At 42.4% G+C, this 18,411-nt stretch overlaps 2 protein-coding genes across 3 annotated transcripts in view; one reads left to right on the top strand and one right to left on the bottom strand.

Annotated features, from left to right (window-relative positions):
- Positions 1-18,411, bottom strand: part of LOC120716126 (FK506-binding protein 5-like) — a 55,551-nt gene that overhangs the window by 16,346 nt on the left and 20,794 nt on the right.
- LOC120716134 lies at positions 1,413-2,961 on the top strand. Of its 2 annotated transcripts, XM_040003521.1 has the most exons (3): positions 1,413-1,812; positions 1,894-2,175; positions 2,290-2,961. In XM_040003521.1, exons 2-3 carry the CDS (start codon positions 2,101-2,103, stop codon positions 2,941-2,943), a joined length of 729 nt encoding a protein of 242 aa, XP_039859455.1. In that variant the 5' UTR covers positions 1,413-1,812; positions 1,894-2,100; the 3' UTR covers positions 2,944-2,961. The 2 variants fall into 2 exon arrangements, with proteins under 2 accessions (XP_039859455.1, XP_039859454.1); XM_040003520.1 differs by having other exon boundaries at positions 1,413-2,175.

Below are 18,411 nucleotides of genomic sequence, written 5' to 3'. Positions count from 1 at the left end.
CAGATCCTGAACTGTCTGTGTGTTCATTAACATACCGTCAGGTCACTCTTGTTAACAGCTGGAATTTGGCAGATGTTTATATACAGTGTGTATGGCTCTAAGAGAAATAAAATAAAAACAACATGAAAATCTGAGCGTGCACACTGCTGGAAAAATACACCCAGAGCATTTTCATTATGAACCTCCTGCAGTGACCGAGGATAATGAAGAACATTAAAACATTACTGTTGGCCACATGACGGCAGAGTTACATGACATTAGTGACGTTTGTGCTAACTTGGTTTTAAAGCCTTTAAATATACGCCGTTCAATAGTCGACCATAATCTCACAGAGATGTGATGATTTTGTGGATAATTAAAGTCAGTCATATATCCACAAACCCAACAAGCTGAAAGTCAGTGATGCTGCTCGGTTTGCAGTCCTGAATATGACGGCACCAGCAGGATCCACTGCACTGTTAATGTGAGCTGTGTTATATTGCTGCCTCTGTTCGGTGGTGTCGAGCCAAACGGACTTTAACGTGTGTTTGAACGAGCTGACGGTTCACTCGTTAAGCTGAAAGAAAGATGCTTTAATCACAGCAGTCACACATGTGTCCACTGCACCATCTGGAACTCTTCTTGTTTAGCACTCGTAATAACACAAACACTAAATCCTGCTTCTCTGGTGCTGTTGTGTAGCAGTGTATACACCTGAGACTGTCACCTGTCTGTCTGTCCTGCACTCTCTCTCTGTTTCTTTCTCTCTGATTGTGGAATAAAAGTATGAACATGTGTTTATAAGTTACACTTGTGTTTGAATCCTGCAGCTTATCACATATTTGATTTCCATGTGTGACGACTGCAAGTGTCCAGAGTGAGGACAGACTGAGGGACCCACTGCTGCACATCATCTGTGAGGCTTTGCACCCCTGATGATCCACCAGGACAAACTCAGCAGTGTGTGAGGAAGAGGAGGAGGAAGAGCCAGCAGCAGCTGACAGATGGAGAGAATAGACAGACTGTTCCCTGTTTGTGAAGGACTGCTAGGAAAGTTTAACATAACTGTCTGTCCTGAATCAGTCTTATTAGGTAATGTTCAAATACAGTTTTTTACAGACGCTAGGACACATTTCTCAATACTTAGGTCACTTTTGCAAAACTCCTCACACAGTGAGCACAACAGAAGTCTATGTGGGCTAAACTGAGGACCAGTTATCATTGTTTTGGCACAAAATGCATTCAATGACTACATCTCTCAAATTTCATGAATTATTTTCTCACTCAGACACAACAACTGCCAAAAATCTTTGTACGTACAGGACATTTTGCATGTGCTTACATACTGTTGTCAAAGCTGTTAAACTTATGGCCAAAACAATAACACAATGCAAAACTTAAAAAGACAGCAAAATCCAACAGCAATATTTTATTGAAACATATTTTAAATCTAAAAATGCAGTTTAACCAGCCACAGCTGATTCTCATTGTAGATGAACATCTACACAGGTGTTACTCCTTCAATTTCATTACAAAAGGAGACAACTGCTGAATAGGTTTGCTTTGTGATGTAAACATGGACCCAGCCAGAAATGGAGAAGTGGCTGAAAGAGGAAGAAGAGTGGCTGGGAGGGGGCGAGGAATACGTATGCGTGGTGGAAGAAGAATAAGAGGAAGATCAAGAGCTGTAGTCTCAGATGAGATCAGAGCTACTGTAACTGATCATGTAGTAAATCATGGTCACTCAATGAGAGAGGCTGGTCAGAGAGTGCAGCCAAATCTGCAACGCTCTACAGTGGCATCTAGTGTTAGAGTTTTCCGGCAAACCAACAGGTAACTTGTGTTCTGCAGGGGCATTTGCACATTTCAGAAGTAAATAAGCTTTTGTGTAATTGTTGTTGCATTTCTGCTTAGGACTCAATGGTTACCTCACACAGGAGGGAGAGGACGGATGTTCACTGATGTGCAGGAAACTGCCATTGTTGATATGGTCATCAGAAACAATGGGATAAAACTCACTGAAATTAGACACAGAGTCTTGGCAGACAACGTTACTTTTGCAAATATTCACAGTGTAAGCATAACAACAATTTCTAGAGTCCTGAAAAACATCAGGTCAGGATGAAACAGTTGCACACTGTGCCTTTTGAGAGGAACTCTGAACATGTCAAGCAACTCAGGAACCAGTATGTCCAGGTAAGATCACGATAAAATACAGATCTGTTTTTGAACAAAACCAAACACACACAAAGACAACTTTTACAAATTTACTACTGTAACAGCTTATGTTGCCCTGTGGATTTATGTTAGAGAGTCATGGAGATTGAAGGCAGGCAAACACACCACATTTTCATCTTTGAGGATGAGGCAGGTTTCAACTTGGCCGAAGCACAGCGACGAGGGAGGAATGTGATTGGGAAGAGAGCCACAGTGAATGTCCCGGGCCAGAGGGGTGCCAACATCACAATGTGCGCAGCAACATCCACTGATGGACCGCTGCTACACAGACCACTGATTGGGCCATACAACACTGAACGGCTCCTTGCGTTCCTGCATGATCTCTATGGAAGGGTTGTGCTAGGTGAGGAAAGGGATGGAAGGAATCAGCCAACATTTATAACTGTATGGGACAATGTGGCATTTCATCACTCCCGTGCAGTCACCGAGTGGTTTGCAGCCCATCCCAGAATGGAGTCTCTTTTCCTCCCACCTTACTCTCCATTCCTCAACCCCATAGAGGAATTCTTTTCCTCATGGCGGTGGAAGGTTTACGACCATCATCCACATGATCAACTGTCCCTCCTGGATGCAACGAATGCTGGACGCCTGCAGATATCAGCAGAAGATTGCCAGGGATGGATCAGGCATGCCAGGAGATTCTTTCCTAGGTGTATTGCCCTAGATGACATAAGATGTGATGTGGATGAGAACCTGTGGCCAAATGGAGAAGACCGAGTAGATTAGCATTACTATTGTATGTGTATCAGTGGATGGTGTGTATACAAATTCTTGTATTTTGGGATTACTTAGTGCAAAAACATAAAAATACATAAACAAATATTAACAAATTCTGCATGATGTCTGATTCATTCCAGTAACATATATTGAAACTATAAACAGAGATGTGTCCTTGTTTTACACAAGAAAACACTGTGTAATGCTACATGTTGTTAGTGTTTTTTAGGTCATTGTTCTGTGGCTGACAAAGTGTGTTTGTCGGCTGTCAACCTTTGCTAGTGTTCTGGAAGAATGAGTTTATTTGAGACCTGAATAAAGTGTTTTGGTAGTTGTAGTGCATTTTGAATGCGAAATGAACTGCTTTGCCAAGCTGACGGTCAGTTAGGAGGATTGTGTGAAGAGTTTTGCAAAAGTGACCTAAGTATTGAGAAATGTGTCCTAGCGGCTGTAAAAAACTGTAAATGTTTTTCCTTGTGAAATTTCCTCATATAATTTTTGTGTTTTTAAGGAACTAGAGAACAAGTAGACAGGTTTGCACTTTAATGAGACGAGAACGTGATCATAGCCCAAAAAAATGATACAACACAAAATATTTTTGTAATTCACATTCATGACATTCACAAAGGAAAGCTGTTTCTTAGAGAGCAAAGCTGATCCTCTTTGAAGGTGTTATGACACATACAAAGAAAGAAAGAAAGAAAACAAAAAGTTTTTGTGCTTAAACTTATGTGACAGTCACACAGTGTTGTACGTAATGGCATAATACAAAAAAGTGACTTAAACCTTTACATGCCTCACGTAACGCGTTATTAAGAAAAAAAAACTTTGTGAGGAATTATAAGTGAAGCACTTTCTCAGGACATTGTGTAACTTTATTTTCTAATTTTCCTAGCAAACGCGCTACAAAACTAAACGAACTGCAAAAATAACTCAGCTATTGCTTTCTTATATGCACTAGTGGTGTTAGGCTTAATGTATGTGTTGTAGGTCGCCATTTAAAAAGCTAGAATGCTTCTGTTTGCTCTCTATGTAACCCACGCATATGAGTACGTGCACGACCTTCATTAAGGGAACAAGCAGCCTTGAGAAGAACAGATTCTACTCAATGAAGGAAGCCACCTGGCTGGGATGAGATACCGAAAACATCCTGGGAGAGCTGCAGTCAAATCATATGACCACAGACATTGTATAACCATGCTTGCACAGCACAATCACACTTTGTAACCTAATTTCTCATAGGTAATACAGCAACAAGCTTCATGAATATTCATGTGTGTAACCAATAAAAACAACCTGTGGGTTGGAGACAACTGCTTCCCTCTCATGAGTGAAAACTTGAGCTCTGTGCGACCTCGTTCCTGAGTGAGTTTCTGTTTATCCAGCAGTGTCAGGAGTAGAACTCTGACAAGTGGCATCTCGATCATCAGTGATTAGCTCAGTTTGTAAGACAGAGGACCGCTGCAACACTTTTTGGGCATGTTAAGTGTAGTAATAAACCACCAACACCAACATTCCTTCCCAGAAATCCTCGAAGGGGAGAGTGGTCACTGGTATGTTTCCCACAGCAACAATGCTGGTTGTTCCATCAAAAAGCAGCACTGGGGAAGAGAGAGGCTGCCTCTCCAGGTATAGCGTCTTCGCATCCAAACAGCTTAAGACACAGAAAACACCATCAACAGTTTACAGTTCTCCAACTGATTTACTATTGGAACAAAACTAATAATTATATAAAATATCTGACTTGCATAAATGTGAAATTTTTTGAAATGTATTAATTATGAACATTAATTTTCTCCAATTCTCCTGCAGGTTTAGATGTGTCCTGATCCAACACAGCTGCTTTAAATCACCTCCTCAACATGTCTTGAAGTTCTCCAGACGCCTGGTAATGAACTAATCATCTGAAACAGGTGTGTTGACCCAGGGTGAGATCTAAAACCTGCAGGACACCAGCCCTCGAGGCCTGGAGTTCGACAACCTTGCAGACCATTATCCATTTTATCATTTCATTGTTTCTCTTATATTCCATTATATTTTTAGCTTCTGCTAGCTTGCTATATTTCTTACACACTCTGCACATATAGAGTATGATAGCAGCCCTCTGTTGGTTAGTCCATTACTGCCATTGATGGAACTTAAAGCAGGTACAACGTGGCACAAACATTAACTGGACCCCTAACTTTTTTTTTTTTTTTTTTTGCATTTCTGTATATAAAACTGAAAACAGGAAAACTGGAAAATTACTTTCTCTTTTCTCTTTTTTTTGCTCTTACGTTTTTGTCACTGATGCAATAAATCAAAGGAAAACAGTTTTTCTTATTGTTGTTTTGTTTTTTGTACACACAAAACTCATAAAAGTAAGACAACAACGTAAGATTATTCTGGACGTCGGCCACACAGACTCAAAATGAGAACTGCTTGTGCATGTGTTGACAAAGATACATTTTTGAGCACGCTGTCTTTGAAAACCCCAAACAACAACATTTTTAGTAGCCTTATTACTAGTTCTACTTTTAATAGAGCAAACACATGAATAAATGTACTTTTCCTTCTCTCTTTTGCGGAGAGAAATTTCATATTTTTAACTTGTTTTCTTCCTCATCTTTGAGTCACATGTATTATGAGAAAAAGGTTTTGTCATGGTCTCCGTGCCTGCCCAGCCGCCCCGCAAGGCTACATGTGTTTGTTTTGTTTTCTCTCTCTCCCTCTCTGCCTGGGCGGAGCTCACTGTGAGCTCCCGCCCTTGGCGCACACACCTGACCGCAATCAGCTGTCAGAGGTTGTCACTGCTTCCAGCTATAGAAATTCCTGTTTTTGGTGGTGATCCTTTGCATTTTAGATCCTTTCTTAAGGCGTTTGAGCAAGGAATAGAAACTAAGACTGATAACATGCAGGATAGGCTTTATTATTTAGAACAGTTTACTACAGGACAGCCCAGAATTTTAGTGAGAAGTTGCATGCACATGAGTCCACAGACAGCTTCTGTTGAGGCAAAAAAGCAGCTTGAGTGGAACTTTGGTAACAGATCAAAGATAACATCTGCATTTATAGACAAGGCTCTTAACTGGTCACTTTTAAAGTCTGATGATGCTTCAGCATTACGAGCTTACACATTCTTTCTAAGAAGCTGCTTCAACACAATGGATGAAGCTGAGTTTCTTGATGAGCTGGAAAATTCAACCAATATGAGGATTCTTGTTTCAAAGTTGCCTTTTAGACTTCGGCAAATACTAGTTGTTGATATAACAGAAAAGTGCAATCGCAGAGCAAGTGTGGTATCGCAAGAAATTAGTAGGTTATATAAATATATGAGTATGCATAATAGTTATTATTCATAGATACCTACATCCTAAGTTCCTGTTATTCATCTGAAAGAAACAGAATGAGTGTGTTGTTACAATGGTAATGCCAGGAGAGGCAGTATTGGTTCTGTGTTACATTAATGTGTAAGGATGTGGAAGAAGAGTGTGTCCTGTAGGAGGCAGTAGAAAATGGATACTCCTGTTCTGTATATGCACTGAAAAGAAGGTTCAGTAAACCAGTTGCAACGATACTTCATTGTAAGTCTCAGTTATTGTATTTTTATTTTTTGAAGATGCAACATCTTTTTGGCAACGAGGACGTTTAGGGGGAAGGAGTTTGGGCGATCGGACTGAAAGAAAAGAGAAGAAAATAAAGTGATGGGGTCGGCTACAGGTTTGGCTAGCTTTTCAAAGAATGCAAAAGTTTTCGGCTGGAAATAGAAGGCAGTGACCTCGAAGCGGAAATGGCTACAATTGGCACGCTAGTAGCATTCGATCCAAAGAATCAGATTTGGGATGAGTATACCGAAATACTCGAGCAGTTTTTTGCAGCTAACTGGATCGACGATGCAGAGAAACAAAGAGCGATATTAATAAGATTCGTCGGAGCAGCGACGTACAGCTTGATGCGAAACCTTCTCAGCCCGGCCAAGCCCAAAGACAAAACCTTCCAAGAGCTGGTGCTTCTGATGAAAAATCACTTCGATCCAAAGCCCAGTGAAATTGTGCAAAGGTATAAGTTCGACTCTCGCTCCCACAGGCCGAATGAAACCGTCATGGAATATGTAGCGGAGCTGCGTCGCCTGGCACAGGATTGTAACTATGGCAACACGTTACAACAGATGTTGAGAGATAGGATCGTCTGCGGAATTAAGGATGACCGAATTCAGAAACGTCTCTTGTCAGAAATAGATCTCACTTTTGACAAAGCTCTGTCAATTGCAGTAGCCATGGAGACTGCAAATAAAAATGCACAGGACCTGCAGACCTCAGGGGCGTCAGCAAAATGTTTCAGTCTCACTAGAGGACAACAGGAGAGTCGTACCTTTAAAGCAGAAAATAAAGAGTGTTATCGTTGCAAAGGAACCAAGCACACAGCAGCAGACTGTAAGTACAAACAAGAAAAATGTCATGGTTGTGGTAAAATGGGACACATAGCTAGAGCTTGTAAAAGCAAGACTAAACTGAACCAGAAAAAGTATGGATCGACATCTGTAAAGAAAGAAAAAAAGCAGAGTTCACACTACAGTACTCACAATGTGGGCGAGAAAGCAGATAACAACAAAACTGATAGCTCTGAAGATGACTCTTTCATGTTGAACTGTGTCAAGTGCAGTCAGGGGCACAAAAGAAAACTGTTCAAGTTAGGGCGTGGCAGTGTGGTACACTTGAGAAGAGTAGACTCCTACACTGTGGATATGCAAATTGATGGGAAAAAGGTGAACTTTGAAATAGACACTGGATGTTGCCTAACAGTTATGAACGAAGCAACATTCAGAGAAACAGGGAAAGACAGCAAGCCCCCCAGCCTGCAGCCCATCAAAATCAAGCTCGAAACTTATACAGGGGATCCTGTTAAGGTGATTGGTGCAACACGAGTCAGCGTCAAATACAAGCAGCAGAAAAAACATCTGCCCCTGGTGGTGGTCGAAGGCGACGGCCCCAGCTTGCTAGGTCGAGCTTGGCTCAAGGAAATTAAATTGGACTGGGGTGAAGTGAAAAACAGTCCCAAAAACAGAAAGCTGCACCAAGTCAAAACAACAGAAAAAACACTTCAGCAAGTGTTAAGTAAACATGAGAATGTGTTCAAAGAGGAGTTGGGCACCCTGAAAGGAATGAAAGCTGCTATTCATGTGAAAAGTGATGCCACCCCACGCTTCTTCCATCCGCGTTCTGTCCCCTTTGCTATGCGAGCAAAAGTCGACGAGGAAATAGACCGACCGTTGAAAGAAGACATCATCTCGCCAGTGAAATATGCTGAATGGGCGGCACCAGTAGTGCCACTCCTGAAGCCCACAGGGACAATAAGACTGTGTGGGGATTATAAGCTTACTGTAAATACTGTGGCTTCACTGGAGCAGTACCCCATACCCAGAAAGGAGGACTTGTTTGCCACACTGTCCGGGGGTAAGCAGTTCTCAAAATTAGACATGAGCCACGCTTACCAGCAAATCCTCTTGGATGACGAATCGAAAAAGTACGTGACAGTAAACACATCTCGGGGGCTGTTCACGTATAACAGATTGCCTTTTGGAGTGGCCTCTGCTCCAGCAATATTCCAGAGGACCATGGAAAGTCTTTTGAAGGGGATACCTCACGTAGCGGTGTATTTAGATGACATCTTAGTGACTGGAGTGGATGAGGTAAGCCATCTACAGAACCTGGATGAGGTGTTGACCCGGTTGGAGGAAGCTGGGTTGAGGTTAAAGAGGTGCAAGTGTGCCTTCATGCAAGAGAAAGTGGAGTACTTGGGGCACATAGTGGACGCCCAGGGGCTCCACCCAGTGGAAAAGAAAGTTAAAGCAATCATGGACGCACCTACCCCCACAAATGTCACTGAACTGAAAGCATACTTAGGTTTGCTAAATTACTACAACAAATTCCTTCCAAACCTGGCAACCCTGTTGGCACCCTTACATGAAATTTTGAGACACGAGGTACGGTGGACATGGCAAAAGATTCAAGAGGAAGCATTCCAGAAATCTAAGAACCTGTTGAACTCAGCAGAGGTGTTAGTTCATTATTCTGCTGACCGTGAGTTGGTTCTCTCATGTGATGCATCCCCATACGGCGCCGTATTGTCACATAAGATGGAGGATGGAAGCGAGAGACCTTTGGGGTTCATGTCACGCACACTCTCTCCTGCTGAGAAAAAGTATTCTCAGCTTGACAAAGAAGGTTTAGCTGTGATATTTGGCATCAAGAAATTTCACAAATACTTGTATGGCCGAGTTTTCACGATTTACACAGATCATAAACCCCTAATCTCACTGTTCAATGAAAAGAAGCCTATACCTCAGATGGGCTCACCAAGAGTACAAAGATGGGCCGTGACATTGAGTGCTTACGAGTACAAATCAGGTACAAGCCAGGAAAACACCATGAAAACGCAAGTCCACGAGTACACCTTAAAAGGCTGGCCAACTGAGACCGATGCCTGTTTAAAGCCGTATCATTGCGTGCTCTGGGGAGCCCGAGTAATTATTCCCACCAAAGGCCGAGACAAAATATTGAAACTCCTGCACCAGACTCATACAGGCATGTCAAAGATGAAAGGCTTGGCAAGGTCGTATGTATGGTGGCCAGGGATGGATGAGAACATTGAAACAGAAGTGCAGGCATGTGAGGAGTGTCAGAAACACTACAAGTCACCACCTACGGCACCATTACACCCTTGGGAGTGGTCGGAGTCACCATGGTCCAGAATCCATGTGGACTATGCAGGGCCTTTCCTCGGGGAGATGTTTCTAATCATTGTGGATGCTCATTCCAAGTGGATGGACATTTACCCTGTGAAATCCTCTGCATCACAGGTAACTATAGAGAAACTGCGCCAGAGTTTCAGTGTGTTTGGACTACCTAAAATGTTAGTTTCAGACAACGGAACATGTTTCACAAGTGCTGAATTTGAGTCATTCATGAAGCAGAATGGGATTGACCATGTGAGATCAGCACCTTTCCACCCTTCTTCAAATGGGCTGGCTGAGAGGGCGGTCCAGACCTTTAAGGAGGGGATGAAGAAAGTCAAAGGTGATACCTTGCAAACCAGACTGTCCCGATTTCTGTTCAGTTATCGCATCACACCGCATGCCACTACTGGTTTATCACCTGCAGAGTTGATGATGTCACGGAGACTCAGATCAGTTTTGGACTTGCTCATGCCTGATGTGAAAACAAAAGTGCAGCACAAACAATTGAAACAGAAAGAAAATCATGACACCAAGAAAAGACTGAGAAGTTTCACACCAGGAGACAAGGTCTTCATCAGAAACTACTCCTATGGCCCGAAGTGGATTCCCGCAGTCATTGTGAGAGCATCGGGTCCAGTGTCTTACATCGTTACCATTGGATCAGGTCAAACTGTGAAGCGGCACGTGGATCAGGTGAGAGCAAGAGTGGCTGACACTGTTCCCAGTACACCAGACAGGGAGGTGGAGCCATTGCTTGACAAAGAAGCAGTGCCTGAGTGCTGCTTGCCATCAGAGTTGGACACATCGCCACAACCTCCGGCAACGGAGTTGCCTTATGCTCCGGAGACTCCTCAGTGACACCCGTGTTGCGACGTTCCCAGAGAGAGAGACGTCCACCAGAGACTTTAAAGGACTTTGTTAGGTAGAGTGAGATCTTCCAGAAATAGAGCAACAATGCGCTCTGATCTCACAGGAAGTACGTACCTTCCTAGTTAGAAAAAAAAAGAGAAACATGGAAACCTATGTACAGTTGTATGGTTGTATGCTTACCTTAATTACATGTTGATTGCTTGTTAAGCATTCTTTAGATAAACAGTTATTTTGTAAGTCAAGGGAGTTGTTGACTTAAGAGGGGAGGAGATGTGGTATCGCAAGAAATTAGTAGGTTATATAAATATATGAGTACGCATAATAGTTATTATTCATAGATACCTACATCCTAAGTTCCTGTTATTCATCTGAAAGAAACAGAATGAGTGTGTTGTTACAATGGTAATGCAAGGAGAGGCAGTATTGGTTCTGTGTTACATTAATGTGTAAGGATGTGGAAGAAGAGTGTGTCCTGTAGGAGGCAGTAGAAAATGGATGCTCCTGTTCTGTATATGCCCTGAAAAGAAGGTTCAGTAAACCAGTTGCAACGATACTTCATTGTAAGTCTCAGTTATTGTATTTTTATTTTTTGAAGCTGCAACAGCAAGATTTAAAGATCTTCTTGATTTTCTTGAAAAGCAAACAAGAGCTGCATTAGATCCTGTTTTTGGAGAGAGTCACAACACAAAAGAAAAGATGGCTTCAAAACCATCAAAGACACCGTTTAAAACTAAAAGCAGTAGCTTTGCTACTTCTGTTGCTGTAGTTTCAGAACAGAACAATGACAAACACAAACTGGAACGTATTCAAATAAGTCATGAAGATAAAGGCTTAGATCAAACTCGGTGCTTGTTTTGTAACCAAAATCATTTTTTGGACGTATGTGACTCATTCAAACTAAAAGCCAACAAAGAAAAGGTGGCATTCCTTAAGAGTAAAGGTTTATGCTTTGGTTGCTTACAGAGAGGCCACATGAGTAAAGCTTGTCCACATCGTTTGACACCTGTAATAAAAATCACCCTACTGTTGGCAAAAAGAAAGCCATGTTTCAAAGCTACCCTGGAGCCCCGGACCCTTCCCCCGGTGAAACCACTGTAAATAAACACACTATCAGTTTTTGCAAAAGTCTCCTGGTCTGCGCCTGAGTTCATTTACAAAACCGTGTCAGTTTGACTGCATTTTGGGCGTTTACGTGTGGAAAGAGATATTTTTCAAAACTCCACGTGTGGACGGGATTTAAAAAAAAAAAAAAAAAAAAACGAAAATGGAAAATCTCTGTTTTTCAAGCATACCCATGTATGTCTGCTTCCACACACACACTGAACTTTTCATACTGTGACAATCGGTGGTGCTCTGTGCTGTATTTTGTAGGCACTATGTTCCTTTAACCACACAGTTCACTGTAAGAACTGGAAAATATATAAGAATGATTCAAAAGCACGTGTTATTCATACATTGACAAACTGGGAAAGTGTTCTTTTAACCATCAGTGATTATTGTTGCAACATAAATAATTCAGCGCTTTGACAGAAATGACACACATATGATACTTAGCATTCATCTTAAAGTCGTCTAGTGAGCTAATGACTACTAATGAAAAACCTTTCTACTGTTAAATAATGTCTACGCTATCATGTTTTAGCCTTTGATGAAACTGCTGTGTCTACAACTATCCTCAGTAAATATTAAGGTTTTTTTTCATCATTTACCACAAATAGTTTTTTCAAGCTGTTTTGTGTTTTGTCTGAATTACAACACAGCTTTAAGAAACCCTTATAAATATAACTGAACATTTCAGTGACGTACTTACTCGTCTACAGCCTGTGATAAAGTGTGCTCTATCATATCAAGAGTCTAAAATGGTTATTATTAATGATAAATTTGACTTAGTAAGATAGACAAGTGGATTGATAGATGCTGATGTTGTCCCTGTTTCACAGTTAGACCACATCCTTTGAGCTCATGATGAAAATCTTTACACCACACTGGGTTTCAGTGCTTTTAACAACTGATAAAAGCCAGATGATAAGAAATGTTCTGCCTGAGGAATAAAGTATTTTAATGACTTCCTTGAACGGTTTGTTTTCCAGTGTGCATGATTTTACAGCATACATGCATCTATAATGACTACAAGTGCACAACTTTATTCTTAACTTTTATAATTCACACGAAGTAAAAAGCATAGAGAAAGGCTCAAATATATACATGCACTCGCACTGATATGCTGCTCAGAAAATTAAAAGAACACCTTTAATGAGAGTATAACATCAACAGAATTACATTTCTGGGAATGTGCTCTGTTCAGTTAAGAAGCAGAGGGGATTGTTTATTAGTTTCAATTGTTATGGTGTTAATCAAATTAACAGCTGGTGCTCTAAAGGGGAAACAATGAGACAGCCTCAAAAACAGGAATGGTTTTACAGGTGGAGGCGACTGAAATTTTTTCCCTCTTAGTTTTTTCTGACAGGTTTTTTTTCTTCACTGGTTTTGCATTTGACTGGGATCAGTATCATTACTGTTAGCATTACGCCGTACCTGAACCCTACAGAGGTTGCACAGGTAGCCCAGCTCCTCAAGTCTCAAGAGAGTGGAGGAGTCATGGGGGACAGTCAGTTACTCAGCGAGAGCTGAACAGGGCTGTAGGTGGTTCTTAACAGTTCAATACCACCAGTATCTACTGCTTTGCGCAAGGAGGAACAGGCTGAGCTCTGCCAGAAACAAAATCACCTTCAACAGGCAACTGGTGTCAATGTTTCTTACAAAATGTTCAGAAAAAGGATTTATGACATTAGACTGAGTGGCCGACATCCCCTGGTAGGCCTTGTGCTTCCTGCCTGTGACCAGGTCCACCACTGATAGACCACCTGCCATTGTCAGCCCTGTGTTTTTCAGAGATGAGAGCAGGTTTGCCCTGACCACATGTGACAGATGAGAGGGTCTGGAAAAGCCACGGAGAGCGTTATGCTGCCTGTAGCATCATTCTGGTCTGGTGGTGAGTCAGTGATGGTCTGGAGAAGCATCCATGGAGCGACACACAGAACTCTACAGGCAACGGTATCCTGACTGCCATTGGGCATTGGGATGAAATCCTTGGAGCCTCTGTCAAGCCGTTGGCTGGTCCTTCGCTGGACTCTCTGTGCAGCCTTCACCACTGATAGGTTTATGCTACAAACCTATTCGCTGGAACGTTCAAGACAATTCAGTTAATGTGTGAAGCCATAAACGACTTCCCTAAACCTGCTGGTCTGCAAGTCCAGCAGTTCATCTAAACAAAAGGCACTTAGACTAAAACAGACATAGATACGTTTATCCTACCATGAAACAATAAGAGAAGGTACGACCTCTTCTCGTGACCCCAGGATGTGAGTGTGAATGCCAGAACAGAGTCTTTGCAGACTATTAAGGATCAACCCTCTACCAACATGAATTTGATTATACAACTCTAAGCATATATGACAATCCAATAATATAAACCTGACAACCACCCTCTGTAGAGCTTTCCTCTCTGCCACAGTGCAGTTTCTGTGCCACACGTTAATGCCATGAAGGTGGTGGTTGAACAGGTGGCTGAGCTAATCAGTGACCTGAGCCTCCAGCGAAAACAGGAACAGGTGCGTCCCCTCGGATCACTGGCGGACCGGTCGTAGCCATCTCAGTTTGGAAGCTGTGGGGCACTCCCTAGAGCCAAACGAGACCCGTCAAAGGACTCGTGCTCCTGGGCACGCCTAGCCTCCTGCCTCACCCTCTCCTTGAGGAAAGTGCGGGCTGCTGATATCACACGGAGTCCACTGGGTCCATAGTATGGTCGGAGCGTACTGTGACAGTTTGCGAGGGAAACCATGTGGAGATGAAGAGTGTGGACCCACACGCAGACGATGCAGGGAGTGAGTTTTATAGGTGAAGTACAAAACAGAAGCTAGAATGGCGTGGACCAAACTGGGAAAACTACAAACAGAAAATCAAACCTGAAACATGAGGAGACTGAGGCTGAGAAAACACAGAGGAAGACCAACAGGACTGACACACGGAAGAAATACAGGTGAGACACAGAAGCTCCGACGAAGAACAGAGGCAAACACACGCTAATATACCCACAAGGAAACAAGGAAATGGCACACAGGGGGAAGACACAGCTGATGCTAATTAGATGAGACTGGGAGGAGGTGAACCAGAAAACATTACCATAGAACCAAAAACACTAGACAAAAAACAAGGGAGGCATGGAAAACACTAAACACTGAGAATAATCACAAATAAGCCAAAATAAACAAAACCACAGAATATTAATAAACCTGAAACATAAACACGGAGTCCGGACTATGACAATCTCAGCATCACGGACAGACCTAAAAGACTTTCTTTTGAGTATAAAAAACATCTTTGATGAAACTGCTGTGTCTGCAACTATTCTCAGTAAATATTAAGAAATTGAAACTGTTTGTGGAAGTTAAAGATGACAAAAAATACAATGTTTTTCCAGCTTTTTTCTGTGTTTTCTGAATTACAACACAGCTTTAAGAAAGCCTCATAAGTAAAACTGAGAGTTTCAGTGACGCACTTACGCGTCTACACGCTGTGATAACGTGTGCTGCACCATATAAAGAGCCTCTAGCATCTAAATAAAATGGTTATTATTTATGATAAATTTGACCTCAAGCTTAAATAATATCAGCATGCATCAGCCCAGTTTTTTTACTAATTCATATTTAGACCACATCCTTTGTGCTCATGATATAAATCTTTACATCACACTGAGTTTCAGAGCTTTTAGCGCCTGGTAAAAGACAGATAAGAAGAAATGTTCTGCCTGAGAAATGTAACTATTTTAATGACTTCTTTGAACTGTTCATTTTCTAGTGTGGCATGGTTTTACAGCATACAGGCTCAAATATTTCAGCACTCACTAACATACTGCTCGATAATTAAAAACTTGTTTTGGAATTTGGTAGATCTGTGTCACTACTGGTAGCATGAGGCCATACCTTGACTCTACAGAGGTTGCACAGGTAGTCCAGGTAGTTATTTTAGAAGAGCTAGACAGGATTGTAGAAGGTCTTTAAACATTCAGCAGGACCAGTATCTGCTCTTTTCTGCCATGAGGAACGGGCTGAGCACTGCCCGAGCTACCAAATGACCTCCAGCAAGACACTGATGTGAGTGTCTTTGACCAAATGTTCAGTAAAAGACTTGATGAGGGTGGCCTAAAGCCCCGGCATCCTCTAGTGGGCTCTGTCCTTACTGCTGGGTCCTGTGGAAACATAAACAGATATAATATCAGAAATAGCAGGTCCACCGCAATCTTGGCTCAAGAGTTGGGAGTTCGTCTTGTAATCGGAAGGTTTCACGTTGTGTCCTTGGGCAAGACACTTCACCCATTGCCTACTGGTGGTGGTCAGAGGGCCCAGTGGCGCCAGTGTCCGGCAGCCTCGCCTCTGTCAGTGCGCCCCAGGGTGGCTGTGGCTACAATGTAGCTGCCATCATGTGTGTGAATGACTGAACGTGTAAAGCCCTTTGGGGTCCTTAGGGACTAGTAAAGCGCTATACAAATACAGGCCGTTTAGTACTGCGTCGTGTTTTTCACAGATGAGAGCAGGTTTACCCTGAGCACATGTGACAAAAGTGAAAGGATCTGAAAAAGCCGTGAAGAACGTTGCCTGTAAAATGATTTTGCATGACCAGTTTGGTGGTGAGTAACTGACGGTCTTAGGAGCCATCAGGCATCAGAATGTCAGACTCTTCAAACTTTTACTTACAGTTTTTTCGAGCAGTATGTTTAATTAAAATTTATTTCAGTTCAATTGTATTATATAGCACCAAATCACAACAACAGTTGCATCTGTCTTGGCACTGGCTCCATGTCCATGTCTTGTTACGACATCAACATGTTGTTCATTACAAGGTGAGGTACTCTTTGCATGCATCAGGTTTCCCGAGCTACTGACATGCAAGGTGGAGCATTCCCAGAGTCTGCTAACATAATCAAGGACATTATGTTGGCTTTCAGAAGTCTCTGACAACCAATTCTCCTTCAGAAGCCAGAGGGGACTACGGACCACATGTCCAAACACCAGATCCGTGGTGCTGGACCCCAAGGATTCCTGAGTGGCCTCCTTGATGGCAAACAGTAATAATGGCAAACCAACACCCGACTCTCTTGTGCAGCATAGTTTTAAAGGTTTGATCAAATCTTGCCAAGGCACCCTGACTCTCCGGGTAGTATGGACTGGATTTTACATGTTTTATCTGCAACTCATCAACAACCTGTACAAACACCTTTGAAGTAAAATTGGTTCCTTGGTCTGTTTGAATAATCTTTGGGAGCCCGAAGGTAGTGAAAAACTTGATTAGTGCCTTTTTCACCGTTTTAGCTTTCAGTATACGTAATGGAATTGCTTCCAGAAATCTTGTTGCTGAACACATCACTATAAGTATGTATTGGTGTCCGGATTTAGTCTTCGGCAGGGGACCCACACAATCCAATATATACTTTGGTGATGAACGGTTTAAAACTTTAAGACTCTATTCCAGCATTTAGATCACAAGTGAGAAGCATTTCAGGTGGAGACATAACCTTAGTAAGACCTACGCCTGCTGGACTTTCAGATCCTTTGCGCTGCTGCTTCCTCCGAAGTGCGGGACAAACAGCGATCAGATGCCCAGGTTCGCAATTCCCACTGTCTTCCTGTCTATTCTTCTGACCCAGTGGGAAGGAAAAACTCCCTTTTAACAGGAAGAAACCTCCGGCAGAACCAGGCTCAGGGAGGGGCGGGGCCATCTGCTGAGACCGGTTGGATGAGAGAAGGAAGACAGGATAAAGACATGCTGTGGAAGAGAGACAGAGGTTAATAACAGATATGATTCAATGCAGAGAGGTCTGTTAACACATAGTGAGAGAGAAAGGTGACTGGAAAGGAAAAACTCAATGCATCATGGGAATCCCCCGGCAGCCTACGTCTATTGCAGCATAACTAAGGGAGGATTCAGGGTCACCTGGTCCAGCCCTAACTATATGCTTTAGCAAAAAGAAAAGTTTCAGGCTGAAGAGGGGCCTGAAAACTGAAGGCTCTGCCTCCCATTCTACTTTTAAATACTCTAGGAACAACAAGTAGGCCTGCAGAGCGAGAGCGAAGTGCTCTAATAGGGTGATATGGTACTACAAGGTCATTAAGATAAGATGGGGCCTGATTATTTAAGACCTCGTATGTGAGGAGCAGGATTTTGAATTCTGGATTTAACAGGAAGCCAAAACAGGAGAAATCTGCTCTCTCTTCTAGTCCCTGTCAGGACTCTTGCTGCAGCATTTTGGATTAACTGAAGCAGAAAATTAGTTGTCACGGTTCTGGGTCATTTTGACCCAGTATTTTGAGTTCTCATGTTTTGGTTTCATTTTGTATTTTGGGTTATATTCTAACTCTTGTGCTTTGTTGATTTTTTATTAGAATTCTATGTTTTTGTTTATTTGTGTTAAGGGATTAGTTCTTAGGTTTTGTGTCTCTGTGTCTGGTCTGCGTCTTTGTGTAGTTGTTTGTTTCCTGTTTTATTGTGTAGGTCCGTGTCTCATGTGAGTGTATTCAGTTTTGCCTCTCTTGTCTCGTCTCATCAATCACTTCCAGCTGTGTTCAATTTCCTCGTGTTCTTCTGTGTGTATTTAAGTCGTGTCTCCTCAGGTTCTAGTTGCTGGTCCATTTGTTAGTCTCCCGTAAATCAACTTTGTGTGTGTGTGTGTGTGTGTGTGTGTGTGTGTGTGTGTGTGTGTGTGTGTGTGTGTGTGTGTGTGTGTGTGTGTGTGTGTGTGTGTGTGTGTCTCTCTCTCTCTCTCTCTCCCCCTGCTCTCAACCTTCATGTGCCTCTGCTCACCCTTGTTCGTGTTCATGTTTAGTTGTTCCCAGTAT

The sequence above is a fragment of the Simochromis diagramma genome, unplaced genomic scaffold (genome assembly GCF_900408965.1).
Source record: "Simochromis diagramma unplaced genomic scaffold, fSimDia1.1 OVJJ01000583.1, whole genome shotgun sequence".
Taxonomy (NCBI): domain Eukaryota; kingdom Metazoa; phylum Chordata; class Actinopteri; order Cichliformes; family Cichlidae; genus Simochromis; species Simochromis diagramma.
The sequence above is the reverse complement of the archived record's forward strand: the minus strand, read 5'-3'. Positions and strand labels throughout refer to the sequence as shown.

Excerpts from the sequence above, each read along its gene's own strand:
- LOC120716134 (XM_040003521.1), top strand. The coding sequence starts at position 2,101 with ATGAAACAGTTGCACACTGTGCCTTTTGAGAGGAACTCTGAACATGTC. Across the intron at positions 2,176-2,289 it reads TCAGGAACCAGTATGTCCAG|AGAGTCATGGAGATTGAAGG; the intron begins GTAAGATCACGA and ends GATTTATGTTAG.